Below are 16,064 nucleotides of genomic sequence, written 5' to 3' on the forward strand. Positions count from 1 at the left end.
GAGTGTTACAGACAGCTTGAATATCTTTGGAACTTGTTTGGGGCTGCTTATTCACCATCCGGACTATCCTGCGTTGACACCTTTCATCCATTTTTCTCTTCCGTCCACGCCCAGGGAGATTAGCTACAGTGCCATGGGTTGCAAACTTCTTGATAATGTTATGCACTGTGGACAAAGGCAAATCTGGATCTCTGGACAGGGACTTGTAACCTCGAGATTGTTGATATTTTTCCACAATTTTGGTTCTCAAGTCCTCAGACAGTTCTCTTCTTCTCTTTCTGTTGTCCATGCTTATTGTGGCACACACAGACACACAATGCAAAGACTAAGTGAACTTCTCTCCTTTTTATCTGCTTTCAAATGGGATTTTTATATTGCCCACAACGGTTACCTGTCCCAGGTGAATATAAAAGAGCATCACATGCTTGAAACAATCTCATTTTTCCACAATTTTGAAAGGGTGCCAATAATTTTGTCCAGACCATTTTTGGAGTTTGGTGTGACATTATGTCCATTTAGCTTGTTTTCCTCCCTTTTTTGGTTTAGTTCCAATACACACAAAGGAAATAAACGTGTGTGTGTATAGAAAAACATGTGTTACTGCAATCTTTTTCTGTGGGAAATACTTCATTATCTTGAAAAATTTCAGGGGTGCCAACAATTACGGCCATGACTGTATAGGTTGAGACATACTATGATTGCTGAGCATTAAGACTTATGCATAGTACCATATTACATGTCCATGTACCTCTGTATGCTTCTAATTTCATATACAAGCATAAGGAGAAATGGCATGTTCCTTTGCATTTTGTATTGTGAAAATACTGTCATCTAGAAGCACTGGTTCTTGCGGAGGATATGGTGCCTTTCCGAGGCACTGTACAGCGGCACATGGAATGCCTGTGGCTTTGTAACATAAGAGTAGAAACTCCATACAGGATCCTGCTGGTAAGCTATTAGGAAGTTGTGAGAAAGAGAACAAATCAGGAGTAGGTCGGAGGTAATACTTATACTTATGAGTTATAAAATGGAGAGTGATTCATTTCCTGGTGACTGTGTACTAAGAAGATGAGATGTGAAAGTTTTATATCATGATGGCTGTTCCAGAGTAGGGGATCCTGGTCCCCTGTATGTGTTTTGATCAGGAGGTGGTGACAGATATGTGTATTACAAGAATGGATATGACCTGATTGGCTGTCAAGCAATGACTGTGTTTGCCCCTGATGGGCAAAGAGAGAAATATGTGTGCCGGTGAAGAGAAGATGAGAAATGTATGTGTCTTGAAATATCTTCTCTCGGGTCTTTCAGAGTGAAGATATTGATGAGTGGGACGATGCTGCTCTTATTAAATCCTATGAAAAGGCTGTCCAGTCTTTCCAGGTACCTAACACCTAGCTACCTTTACCTAACCTTTTCTTTTTAAGGGGAATACACATAATTCATTCCTAGGTTACATGAAAGATAACTGTTATACAATATACTTTACTGTGGTTGAACTAGTGCATACTGTTTAAACACTCTAAAATTAGAATTCTAGAAGTCTTCTGTAATGGAAGGAAAAATGCCAGTTTTCTTCTAACACTTCTTGCATTACTGATCAGCGAGATGTCAATCACAGCCTTGAGCAGATTTCCAAGTTGAGACTAAACCCAAAAAATTGCATTTATTCTATTGTAAGAAAGACAGTGTGTAGGAAGTTAATGTGCATTTTCCTATTTCCCTCACTTTTGCTTTCATTAACTAGAGAAATTGGATTCAGGAGAACGGTCTCAGTTTGACTGGCAAGTGCTGGAATGCCCAGTTGTATTTCACTGACATAGGAAGGTTATGCCTTACTGCCTGCATGTGGCCTTGGTTAACTAGACAGAGAAGAGCCCAAGGGATAAAGCTTTGCAGGCATTGGGCAGTTGGCAAGCACAAGTCATTTAAAGGTCCTGTATGCTTATATTTATTTTAGAAGTAACAACAATATTATACTAACATTTGTTGATTATTTTCTAAACAGCATGAGGCTGGGTTCACATTACATTTTCAGCAGTACGGGACCTTATACGTCTGGGGGAGCAAAAACCGGGTGATCCCGTATCCCTGCCATATGCGGCCCGTATGTAATTATTTCAATGAGCCGACAGGAGTGAAACTCTGACTCCGGTCGGCTCATTTTTGCCCCGTATGCGGTTTTCCCAACGGACCTAAAACCGTAGTGTACCATGGTTTTATGTCCGGTGGGAAAACAGCATATGGGGCAAAAAGGAGCCGACCGGAGTCAGCAATTCCCTCTGGTCTGCTCATTATAATGAATTACATACGGGCCGCATACGGCAGGGATACGGGAGCGCCCGGTTTTCGCTCCCCCCAGCCGCATACGTCCCGTATTGCTGAAAACGTAATGTGAACCCAGCCTGAGAACTATAGTATTTTATGCCAGCAGGCCCCAGTGCTTAAGGGAGCTTAAAAACCTCTTTGCTACATAAAATGACAACTTTATTATGAATGGCACATGGGAGGATAGTGCTTGATTACACATTTGGCATTGGGGCACTAGAACCTCAAGTTATGCCATTGCATAGCTTGATTAAGGTTTTTATTTTTTTATTTTTAAAACAATCATTAAAGAAGTGGTCTGGTTATTAAAAACTTGGAGCCCCCTACGATCTCCAAAATGGGGCCCCTGTCTCTTAACTCTGAGCACTCCAGCTCACACCTTCCGAGACTAACTGGTCTCGGGAGTGACATCCCATTCCATCAATCACTACCTGAGGCTAGACCAGTTCGTCTCGGAAGGTGGGGCTCAGGGGTAATAGACAGGCCTTGTTCTGAAGATCCTGGGACCCCCCTGAAATTGGACACTTATGCCCTGTCCTATAGGTAGGGGATAAGTGTTTAACACCTAAATAACCCCTTTAAAGTGTTTTTTGTAACTCCTTGTGAAATAAAGCAAAATTTCCCATATAAAAACATACCTTACCTTCAACCTCTTTCATGTATCATCGCTATTAGATTTTTACCAGACTGTTGGTGGGCCTGCAGTCTGAGCCCTTGTGACCACTAGGCACCCCACTTTCTGTCTAGTGATCATTCCTTGTTCCGCCATTGTTTGTGAAAGGCAGACTTAATGGTACTTATCGGCAATACTGAAAAAACTATACTGAGTACTAGGGCTGGGCGGTATGAGCAAATATATGTATCACGGTATTTTTTTTAACTTACGGCGGTTCCACAGTATATAACAGTATTCCCCCCCTCAATCATGTGACCCGCGCGCAGTGTTCAGCGACCCCCCCCCCCCCAAATCATGTGACCCGCCAGCACTGTTTGGCCCCCCCCAAAATTGATGATCAGCCCAGCGGGGTACTACTCACATATGTCACCTGCAAGCACTGCCCTCCTCCTCTTTGTTGGGGGACGCCGGGCGCTGGAGCTCACTGTACACCAGTGGTCTCCAACCTGCGGACCTCCAGTTGTTGCAAAACTACAACTCCCAGCATGCTGGGACAGCCAACGGCTGTCCGGGCATGCTGGGAGTTGTAGTTTTGCAACAGCTGGAGGTCCGCAGGTTGTAGACCACTGCTGTCTGCTGTATCCCTATGCCCGGGCTGCAAAACATAAAGAAAATAAACTTTAAACTCACCTACGTCGGGGCCACACGCTGGGGACTGGGGAGGACAGCCGTCAGCCTATCACCGGCCGGAGCGATGTCCCGCCCCAGCCAGTGATAGGCTGAGCCCACTGTCATGTAAGAAGCCGGCCAGAGCTTCTTACATGACAGTGGGCTCAGCCTATCACTGGCCGGGGCATCGCTCCGGCCGGTGATAGGCTGACGGCAGTCCTTCCCAGTCCCCAGCGCGTGGCCCTGACGTAGGTGAGTTTAAAGTTTATTTTCTTTATGTTTTGCAGCCCGGGCATAGGGATACAGCGGACAGCAGTGGTCTACAACCTGCGGACCTCCAGCTGTTGCAAAACTACAACTCCCAGCATGCTGGGAGTTGTAGTTTTGCAACAACTGGTGGTCCGCAGGGGGGAGACCACTGGCGTACAGTGAGCTCCAGCGCCCGGCGTCCCCCAACAAAGAGGAGGAGGGCAGTGCTTGAACGTGACATCTGTGAGTAGTGCCTCGCTGGGTTGATCATTAATTGGGGGGAGCAGAACAGCGCTGGCGGGTCACATAGGATTAGTTCCCCCGATGTGGGGGACAGCGCTGCGCTAGGCTTATAATACATTCCCGAGGGGGAGGGGCCCAACCGGTATTGCGGTATGGGGGGGAAATTCATATCGTGCAGCCCAAAAATGTCGGTATTCGGTATGAACCGGTATACCGCCCAGCCCTACTGAGTACTGCCTAATAGTGCAACTTCCACAAGCTAATAAGAGAAGAACAGACTCTGATTGTCAGCACAAGCAATACAGGCTTCAGAGAATATGCACAGGAGAAATAAGTTTATCTGCACATACATGGGTACCCATGATGGAATTTAAAGGGGTTCTCCGGTGCTTACACATCTTTTCCCCTATCCAAAGGATAGGGGATAAGATGCCTGATCGCGGGAGTCCTGCCGCTGGGGACCTCCGGGATCTTGCACGCGGCACCCCTTTTGTAATCAGTCCCACGGAGGCGTGACGTCACACCCGTCGGCCCTGTGCTCGCCGGTAATCAGACCCGGAGCGAACACGCTCCGGGGACTGATTACAAACGGGTGCCCCGTGCAAGATCCCAGGGGTCCCCAGTGGCGGGACTCCCGCGATCAGGCATCTTATCCCCTATCCTTTGGATAGGGGAAAAGATGTGCAAGCACCGGAGAACCCCTTTAAGGTTGCTTACTCCAAACAAATTGGCAACGAATAACCAAGGACTGGATATACTACCCCCCCCCCATTCCCCCCAAAAAATGGGAAAACTAGTCGGCATGAAATATCCAAAAAATATACACATTTTATTGATGCCCATACATAAAAAGATAAAACAAGCATAAGTACAGTAAAACTGGGACCCGTCATGAATGCTGCCTGGAACTAAAACACCTACATACTCCTACCCCTCCTTTCTTTTCTCATATAGCAAGTTGTGTTTCCATTGTTTTTGTAATTTTTCTGTAAGGCAATTCCTTTTACTGTGACATTTGACACTGTTGTTTATTCTTTTTGCACCATTTGGATTTACTTTTCTGCATGTTACCATTATATGCCTTCTGTTTCCACCACCTAATCTTCTGCTGGTCTAGTCCTAGGGCCTTTACCCTTTCTATGCTTGTTTTACCTTTTTTACGTGTGTATACCAATAAAATTTGTATATTTTTGGATATCTTTTGGAGGCAGGTTTTTTTTTTTATGGGGGGGGGGGGGGGGGTTGAATTTAAAGTTGTCACATCCAGGGGTAATTCCTAAAATTCTGTACAGTTGGCAAAACAGATATGTACAGATCTATCATTTGAATGACATATTTTGTAAAGCTTAGTGTTTTTTTTTTTTATAAGGGCTATCGATCTAAACAACACAGAGATACTATTTTAATTGTTCCACTCCTTACACTCTAGGATATGCTTAGGTGCAGTGATAAGAATCGGAGACAAGAAGGAGCCACTGGACCCGGTGATATCCAAAAAGATTGTCAACGAGAGGCACCTAGAGAGTCAGAGTGGGAACGAGATGGTCACAGGGATCACCCAAAAGATGAGGGGGAGAAGTGGTGCAAGAAGAAGAAGGCACAGCCTCCTCCACCCCTTAGCCACCCAACAACGCAGCCAACTTGTCGTTCTCTTGCATCCAAAGTGAGTAATTCATCTGAAAATCTGCATGTTTTTGCAACAAATGACTGATCAATTTTATATATACAGTATGTGCTGATGCTGTTTGTATAAAGTTTGATTGCTTACTAAATAAATTACCTACAATGTAATGTAAGATCAACTCACCAAGTACGTATGCTTCAAAACTTCTTTATTGTTCCATGAAGGGTACAAACCGTGCAGGACATGGGTGGACGGTATACAAAGGGATGTTCTTTCGGGGCTACGGTGCCGTTTCGCAGGATATGCTTCAACTGGCCCACATCATGATGTGGGCCAGTTGAAGCATATCCTGCGAAACGGCACCGTAGCCAAGAACAAACATCCCTTTGTATACCGTCCACCCGTGTCCTGCACTATTTGTACCCTTCATGGAACAATAAAGAAGTTTTGAAGCATACGTACTTGGTATGTGTGAAGAAAAGTTAGATTTTATTTCCATCATTTACACTTTCAAAATACAGTGACCCCCCCGACCTACGATGGCCCCGACATACGATCATTTCAACATGCGATGGCCTCTCAGAGGCCATCACATGTTGAAGGCAGCATCAACATACGATGCTTTTGTATGTTGGGGCCATCGCATAAACGGCTATCCGGCAGCGCAGACTGCTTCAGCTGGCGCTGAATAGCCGTTTACGGTGCCCCGGGTGCTCCGGTGATGGTCTCTTACCTGTCCTCGGGGCTCCGGAGCGTCCTCTTCGGGATCCCCTGCATCGCCGGCGCTCTCCTTTGTCGTCATCACGTCGCCGGATCCCGGAAAAGTGGAGACACCATGGGGACGCGGTGACAGCCATGGAGGGCGACATTCAGGGCAGCGGTGACGAGCGGTGACGGTCTGGATCGGCGGGGACAGGGGAGTATAACTTCCTATTCTTTCCATTGCACGGATCCCTCAACATATGATGGGTTCAACAAACGATGGTTCATTTGGAACGGATTACCATCGTATGTTGAGGGACCACTGTAACCGAAAAAAAAAATGGCATCTGCAAAAGTTTAGGCACCCTGCAGAGTTAATAATTTCTTAATTACATTCCGAACAGAGGATATTGACATCTGAAAACATTTTGCTATCTTCTTATAGCCTTCTCCAGCTTTGTGAACGTCAACTATTTTCAGTTTCAGATTTCTAGACAACTGCTTAGAAGAACCCATGGTGCTGATTGTTGGGCAAGGTCAGATGAGTCTGGGCATTTAAAACCTTTGAGATTGACATCACCTGGTCTTCCCAGATGATGATTGAGAACAATCCATGACATTGGCAGGTCTCAGCTTTGCAAAGGGGGCAGTGCATGCTATAAATTCTGCAGGATGCCCAAACTTTTGCAGATGCCATTTTTTTGTTTTCTGTTATTTTGAAAGTGTAAATGGTGGAAATAAAATCTAACTTTTGTTGACATATTAAAAGAATGTCAAATCTGTAAATTGATGCCTTTTGGAGATTTTTTCATCTTTCCTTGGCTTCTTTATGCACATTAATACAAATTTTTACCTGGGGTGCCCAAACTTTTGATCCCCACTGTATTTAGAAAGTTTTCAGACCCCTTTTTCAAATTTTTGTTATGTTTTGGCCCTGTGCTAAAATAAAAAAAATAAAAAATAAAATTTCCCCCATCATTCTGCATCCAATACCCCCTAATGTGAAAACAGAATTTTAGAAATTTTTGCACATTTATTTAAATGGAAAAACTATACTTTCACAAGGATGTAAGTATTCAGACTCTTTGCCAAGACGCTTGAAATTTAGCTCTGGGTTTGTTTTAAAATCTTTTTATTGTTTTTGAAAAACAGTGCAATTTGACAAGCATTTGTCAATCGTATAAGAGAAAAATTACAATATCAAAATAATGTTAACGTGATACCATGAGAAGAGAAACGTAGTTTTAAACAGAGAGATCTATGCTTCCAGGCAGCCAATTCTTCTTTTAGTCTGTAAATATGATCTACCCTAGTGGTTCATTCATTTATTGTGGGTACAGATTATAATTTCCAGTATTTAGATAGAAGGACCCTGGCAGCTGAGAGTAAGAGCCTTGGGAGGGTTTTGGCCTTGGATGGAATAGTATTAGGGAATAGATGCAGAAGTAACAATTCAGCTTGAAAAGGGGTATTTAGTGAGCAGATTTTTTTTTTATTTTTTTATTTCAAATTACAAAATTACAATAATGCATTTCAAAATTCGCTTTACACAATATAAACAATCCCACCCAAACCCCTATCCCCCCACCCACTACCAGCTAGGATGCCTCATCCCATTTCTTCCACTCGTTTTCAACTTTTTGACCTATCTTTTTTCCCTGATAGTAAATAGCTTCAAATCTTCTCATTTGTTGAACTTCCCTCTGCCACTCAACCCAACATGGGCCCTGGGGAGCAAACCATCTCCTAAGAATAATTATTCTAGCTAATCCGAAAGCCTTTATCAGAACACTGTTCTTGCACTGCCTCCTAAGTCCTATCCCTAGAATGGCTGTTTTAATATCAAAGCTTATCTTAGTACCCAATTTCGTTTCTACCATATTGTATACCCCTGTCCAAAAGGAAAGCAGTTTTGGGCAGCTCCACACCATATGTGACAAATCCGCACCTTCCATATTACATTTCGGGCATTTAGAGTCAAGTCTTTTTCCTATCTTATACAAGAAACCCGGCGTATATGGGATCCTATGTATCAGCTTTATCATAGAGGTTTTATGGTTCATATTGAGAGATGATTGGGAAATATTTATGAATACTTCCCTCCATTCTTCCCCATCGATCTGACCTACTACTTGCTTCCATTTATCCCTACTCTTTGGAGGAAATTTTTCAACGGAAAATCTAACTAGGCCCTTATAGAAGTTACCTGATACCTTTGTCGAGGAGGACCGAAGCCCAAACATATAGTCAATTAACTCATGTCTATTTATTGCCCATCTAGGGTTGTTCTTCTCCTTCTCATAAGCGCTTTTGATTTGTAAGTATGAAAAGTATTCGCTCTAATACAAAATTCCCTATTGAATGTTTTCCACTCTTTTAACGTGCTTTCTATCACAAAATCTTTAACTCTAATAACCCCATTTCTTTCCCAGTTAACATATTCCTTTAGTTTCATCATTTCTGGAAAATTTCCATTACCCCACATTAGTGTGTAGTGCATACTACCCTTAATCCCTAATAAACGTCTCGTGAATCTCCATACTTTATTAAACATATTACAAGTGGGGATTTTTCCCCTGTGCATACATCTTCCCCCTTCAATTAATTCCAAAGTGCTATCCCCCCTAATACCTAATTTAGAAAAAAAAAACTTTTAGAACATCATCTTCCTTTATCATGTATTCAATTTGTGCCGCTATATAATACAGTTGCATATTTGGTATACCCAAACGACCACTACTCAAAGGAGGACTCAGAAATGTGTGTTTCATCCGTGTTTGTTTCCCATCCCATAAAAAATCATTAATCTCACTCTGTATTTTATTAAAATGGTGTTCCCCTAACCAAACCGGTGCTGCTCTAATCACATGCAAAACCATAGGGAAAATAATTGTCTTTATCAGAGTAATTCTTTCAGCCATATTCATACGCAACTTTTTCCATATTTGAATTTTATTTCTTACTTTCTGTCTCAATGGAGTAATATTCAACTGGGCAAACTCTTCTATATTTCTCGAAATCTTAATTCCTAGGTATTCCAGGGCCTCGTTTTCCTGCAAAACATGTATCACTCTCTGGCAGCCCTGGCTATCACCTGACAACATTAATAATCCTGATTTATTCCAGTTTATCTGAAAGCCAGAATATTTACCAAAATCCTTTATCAAATCAATAATACTAACAAGCTTTCTTCCTGGATCTGTGACAAACAATACAACATCGTCTGCATAAAGCAGTATTTTCTCCTCCTCTCCCTCGACACCAAACCCATCAAACAAGCTGGAAGATCTAATCAACTGCGCAAGTGGTTCAATGAAGAGGGAGAAGAGGAGCGGTGATAGGGGGCATCCCTGCCTAGTTCCTCTCTGCAGCGTCACTACCTCCCGGGAAATAATATTATTAATATTAACTTTGGCTTTGGGGGATCTATATAGGGCCCTAAGCCCCTGTAAGAAGCCTTCTCCAAGATTCATATGTTCTATTATTTTAAAGAGGAAGCCCCACTCCACCCTGTCAAACGCTTTTTGAGCGTCAAGAGACAGGATGGAGTGGGAGCCACCCTCACCCCTTGCCTGCATATTAAGAAAAACTCTTCTTATATTATTATAGATATTTCTTCCCTGCATAAATCCTTTCTGTTCCTTCCCTATTAGCTTATCCATCACTCGTTGCAAGCGCCTGGCCCAAATTTTAGCTAAAATTTTCTGGTCTGTGTTTAGGAGTGAAATTGGCCTAAAATCATCCATTATGCCACTTTCCCTACCTTTCTTAGGAATCAGTACAATGATGGCTTCAGCCATAGTTGGGGATATCTCCCCCCTACTCAAGTATTCATTATAAACCTCTAAAAGGTATGGCAGTAGCACACCCCCAAAACATTTATAAACTTCAAAGACCAGACCATCCGAGCCCGGGGCGGAGTTATGTACAAAGGACTTTAGGGCAGATTCCATTTCTCCTATACTAATCTCTTCCCCCATTTTCACCTTTTCTTCCTCGCTGATACTAGGGAGCCCTATTTTCTTCAAAAAAATGTCAATTTCATCATCTGACACAAAGCTTTCCCTCGAGTATAAGTCCTGGTAAAATTGGGTTGCCACACTTGTTATTTCCTCCTGTTTAGTACATTCCCTACCCTCTTTATTTTTTATCCCAATAATTGTTTTTTTCACTTTCTGATCAATAATTACCATAAGTGTTTTGTTTTGTTTACCTGTTTCAACATATTGTCTCTGTTTCCTGAAAAAAATAGCGTGTTGAGCCTTCTCTAGGGCAATTTTACTATACAGGTCTTGCAGCTTTTTAAGATGATCCCAGTTCTCCGAGTTAGGATTAATGCCATATATGCTTTCGGCTGCCGCTATTTTCCCCAGTATCGCGTTTTCCTTCTCCTTACATTTCCTTTTAAACCTGGCGATATTCCTAATGAGAATCCCCCTCAAGAAAGCTTTTAGTGTATCCCATACTATCAGAGTATCAGCTGTGCTTTTGTTGATTTCCCAAAATTCTCTAATTTCGGAGCTTACCCCCTTTGTTACATCCTCAATTTTTAACCAATGGGGATTTATATACATACTCCTAGAGGCTTCCTGTGTCTTCCTCTCCTTTTTAATATAACAGACTAACATTGCGTGATCTGACACACACCCAGGCTCATACACTATTTTATGAGTAAAAATTAGACCTGCATTATTAACAAGGACGTGATCAATTCTGGAGGCTGTTTTGTGAGTGGCATTATAACAGGAGAATTTCTTCTTGTACGGGGTATAACTTTCGCCAAGCATCCTCCCATCCCACCTCCTGACACCAGCTATAAAGCAGAGTATTATTATTTCCCAAATTTCTGCCCTGCCAGTCAAGTTCCTTATTCATGATGCCATTCATATCATCCATTACCCAAAGGTCAGTAAACTCTTTATCCATTTGAAAATCCATTAAGACTTGAAATACTTCTGTTGAAAAAGGAGGGGGGATGTATGTAAACGCTAAAATAGATAACCTACCCCCCCATTTAACATAGAGAAATACAAATCTACCTCTATGATCGATTAGAGTTTTAACACTTGCATGTTTACAGCCTTATGAATTAAGACTGAGACCCCTGAGGAATATTCTTAAAAAGTAGAATGAAAAGCTTCCTTTATCCAGCCCTTACTTAGGATATTCAGCGAATCCCTAGTCAGGTGGGTCTCTAGGAGACATACAATTGCTGGGAGGTGCTTGTTTATTCTATCGAATATTGCTACCTGTTTACTCCTGTTTTTTTAACCCTCTCACATTCCATATTAATATTTTATTACTGTTATTCGTAGACATAAACATTTTTCTGTTCTTTTTTCCGGAACGACAGGCTCCACTTCTCGCTATGTGGTGCATCCCAGCTGGTAGTGCCTCAACCCTCCCCAACCCTCTTCCCCAACCCTCCCCCCAACCTCCCATCCTCCCCACCCAACCCCCCTCCCCCCTCTGTTGACTCGTGATACCCACGAATCTCTAAACTGCACTATACCCTCTCCCTCCGGACCCTCCCCCTCCACCACCTTCTACATAATTTCTGCTTCCCCTACCACTCCTACAATCCCCTCTCCTCTCAGCCAATTTACTGGTCTCATCGTCACTAGTGAAGAAATACACCCTTTCCTCAAATGTAATCCTCAATCTGGCGGGGGAACAAAAGAGAGAATTTAATGCCGGGCCGCGTGCAGTCTCTTTTTAACAGAATTAAAGGCCATTCTTCTGCGCTGGGTATCGCTTGAAAAAGTCCGGGTACATGAACACCCTGGGTTCTTGGAGCAAGACCCGGAGCAGGCTTTTTTCATGGGGATCCTGTGGGCCCTCTCGACATGAAATAAATATGTGAGTAGGGATTCCCCAGCAATCTCCTTCAACCATTTTTCAATGTAGGATGTTGGGTTTTCCCCTTCTTCACCCTCCGGGATCCCCACAATTCGTACATTATTACGTCTTGATCTGTCCTCTAAGTCTGCCAGCTTTTCTCTGAAATATTTGTTATCCTCTTTCAGGGCTTCTCGCTCCTTTCGCATTTCGCCCAGCTCTTTTTTCCATATGTGGGACTGCTTTTTCTATCTGCTTAACTCTATCTTTAATCTTGTTGGTGTCTTCTCTTATAAAGGAGACCTCCGCACTTAAAAGCGCCCATTTGTGATGTTAGGTCCTCCAGTGACTTATTACCCCCATTCATTATAGATTTCAGAACCTGTGAGTCTAGATTCCCCCCTTCCACCTCTGGCAAGTCATCTCCTGACTGTAATATAGTAAATCTTGATCCACTCATAGTATTATGAAGTTCTTGTTCTTGTCCCACTTGTTTTTGGTTCCTAGTTTTGATATTATCAAGTGGGGACTTCAGGAATTTATCCATTCTTATATTATGTGGGGCATCACTCCCCCCCCCCCCCCCGATAGATTTTCTGGCATTGACTTTGGGAGGCATGGCAACACCTGGAGCCGAAAGTCTATAATTAAGCACAGTACGGGAAGGTGTTTTAATAAAGATGTATTTGGAGAAAGTTCTTAATTCTTACCATGCTCCTCTTTTAATAGCCGGAGGTGGAGCAGAAAAAAAAAAAAAAAAGGAAAAACAAACGAGACTCACAGTTCTGCAGTATATTCAGTTCCCAGGTCAGAAATGCATACAATCCACCACCTCTCACTTGCTGGGGGAAAAGAAGTAAAGACAGGCGAATAAGCAAATGTACTGGTAGAGATCATCAGAGCTCCAAATGAGGTAGGTATGCCATCACATCTAGCCCCCTCTAGCTTGGTTCATGCCGAGGCTGTCAGAACAACAAAGTCCAGCGTCCCCATAAAGGATACCAGGGATGCCTCGCTATTTTTCCGTACATCCCTCCATGACACCTCCTATAGTGGAAAGAGGGACATACCCTGGTATTCCCCTGGCAAACATTTTCCATAGCATTTTCCATAATACTGGTTGAGCCACTGATCATAATATCATAGTATAGCCTAGAGAGCTCGATTATCCCGAGGAGAGCTAGCATTCACATAGCGCAGCGGAGCCCCACCATCAGTGCAGCAGGCATATAGAGTATGTAGCTCCACTTACAGTTTTTCACTGGCTCAATCTGTCTCCACACACTCCTTCAGTCCTTGGAGCAGGCTCCTGTGCCTCTCGTCCTGCCTCGGCCTCTTCCTGAACACTGAGTCACATGACTGCTGGATCACATGGTCCCATCCAGCCACTAACCATGAAGCTGTCAGGCCCCTCTCCAGGAGCCTGAGCTGGCTCAGCTGTGCCTGAGCGTACCATCGCCCGACCGTGTCCGGATCCTGTCCTCCGGTGAGGGAGCTCAATCAGCGGCACATCTTCATTGAGAGGAGGGGGGAGGAGGGGGAAGCCAGGGGCAGGGTTGCAGGAGTTTTTCCCTAGCAGCGTTCAGCGGGAGAGGGGCCGGCCCGGAGCTGACGGCGTTACGTCATGCCGTCACGTGACCTTCTTAGTGAGCAGATTTGATTAATAATGTTATGATCCATTTTCGTTGTCACATTTCCAACAATTTTCTGTATAATTTGGATTAATTTATGGTTTTTAGTTGGGTGTAGTAGCATCTGGACAGGACCTTGAAACCGCTTTCTCTTATCCTAACACATCTAGAGGCCATCTTGGGGCTTTCATTGATAAGTCTAATTGGGTGGTGGAGAAGGGTTCCCAAGATCAGTTTTCCCAAGCTTTGATATAAGAGAGGGTTTAAGAGGTGGGAATAGTCTCTGAGACTATGGGGGGGGGGGGGGGGGGTGGGGGGGGGGGGGGTGGTGGGGGGGGGTTTATCAACGGATTTATGTGTTTATTTTTTTTATGTGTAACTTTGATGCAGTGTCTTTTTGTGCCAAAGTTTGGCGCATTCTCTCCACTGTAGTTTTTTTTTTTTTATTTGCTCAAAAAGGTCCTGTGTGTGATTTTTGCTTTGGTCAGTATTCATCATTTGCGCAAATCGATCTTTGGTGCAATTTTGCACCTTTTTAGAGTTGTTTTTTTTTTTTTGGCGCAATTCACCACCAATACATTTTCTACATGGAAAACACACATAGCAATGTCAGAAAATGTAAAGGCGTCAAAATGCATTATATAAAATTTTTGTGAAAGCAGCGATGCCTCCGGGGCTGCGCACTACTATCCTGTGACATGGTTGTCTCTGAGGGACTTCCCCCTCCGTTGAGCCAGTATCGGACATGGGCCACACAGGTTCAGTAAAGAAAAGCACTAAAGGCAAAGAAAAAAAAAAAAAACACTGAAGTTAAAATTACAATCCATTTCACATGGTGGCTATAAACCCCACATAAGAAAATAACTCATGTCGCTTGCTGATATACTGCAGGAGGGACTCTACATGGCTTCTCTACAGGGTAAAATACGCTGTCCTCTGTGGCGGTAAGTTCTGTGTAAAAGTCGCTGTGAACAGCTGATTTCGGCATTTGCGCCAAAATTACTACCAAATAATGAATTTGGCGCACATCTGCAAAAAAAAAACAAAGTTGAAAAAATAGGGTAAAAAGAAACTGTCAACAGGCAAAATTGATAAATACCCCCCAATGTGCTCATATATTAGGCATAACATTGGAGTAAAAGTTTCTCAAACCATGACGGTATCATGTCCCTCATGCTTGTTTTAAAATGGGAGAGAGAACTATAAAACTCTGGATGAATGTTGTCTATACCTGTTAAGGTCTTGATTTCTTGGATAGTCGGGATAATTTCCAAATCAATTAAATTATTGTATGGCACTTTCAGGGAGGACCAACCGTCAGGAGTTATCTTTCAGAATTTATATCAGTATTAAGTGGGAGGTCTCTAATTTGCAGGGGGAATGGGCAACAAGATTTTTTTGTAGCATTAACCAGGATTTCCAGATGGGACCTGTCAAGATGTTCTTAAAAAGCTTAGTTTGTTTGTCGTGGAGCAGGTAGGGGGAGCGGAGGGGTCTGGGGGAGATGGCCTCTATGATTTGAACCCACAATTTGTGTCTGGGTTGATGAATGACGTCTATTACTTGAGGCTGGGTCAGGTAGACCAATCCCACATTCTGCGTCTGGTCTAATCAGGGTACCAAAGGCTATTCTAGGGTGTTTCGATCTCCAAATAATTGTTGTGATGTGAAAACCTTTCTGATTGAGGCAAAAAAGGAGCCTGGTAAGTTCTCTGATTTTTTAATAATTTTTTTGCAAATTTTGGTGGAAAGTCAGCATTTGGTCACCTACAAACCAGCAAGATTTCTGTCTCTCGCAGACTTGTAACTTCTTCTTTAAGCACCGGAGAACCCCTTTAATAAGACCTTGCCCCAGGGCTACAACATCTGCCTCATCCACCTCACCTTCACACTCCGAGACACGCCGTGGCTTTGCCACATCAACACTAAATTATTTTTATTCCAGCAGCCGAGGCATATAAGAAAAATACATTTTTTTGCTGGTTAACCCCTTTAACTTTAGGGAAGAATGCGCATAGGTTTGGGATGGCCATGACAATAATATCTGTGAAATAGAAACATTCTCATGAGAAAAGTTTACAAGGAAGGGTTAGCTGACTACAAGAAACATTTAGGCTGGGTTCACACTGCAGAATTTCTGGGCAGAATTTCTGTCGGAGATTGAGCT

At 43.1% G+C, this 16,064-nt stretch overlaps 1 protein-coding gene across 5 annotated transcripts in view; it reads left to right on the plus strand.

The window, feature by feature from the left end:
• The window catches only part of LOC130269112 (survival motor neuron protein-like), an 86,501-nt gene that overhangs the window by 41,168 nt on the left and 29,269 nt on the right, over window positions 1-16,064 (plus strand). For 4 of the 5 annotated variants that reach the window (XM_056518083.1, XM_056518079.1, XM_056518080.1 and 1 more), the window contains exons 2-3: window positions 1,309-1,380; window positions 5,532-5,765. In XM_056518083.1, coding sequence (XP_056374058.1) covers window positions 1,309-1,380; window positions 5,532-5,765 — 306 coding nt within the window. The remainder of the gene's footprint in view (window positions 1-1,308; window positions 1,381-5,531; window positions 5,766-16,064) is intronic. The other variant, XM_056518081.1, reaches the window with a different exon arrangement.

Source organism: Hyla sarda, chromosome 1 (genome assembly GCF_029499605.1).
Source record: "Hyla sarda isolate aHylSar1 chromosome 1, aHylSar1.hap1, whole genome shotgun sequence".
Classification (NCBI taxonomy): Eukaryota; Metazoa; Chordata; class Amphibia; order Anura; family Hylidae; genus Hyla; species Hyla sarda.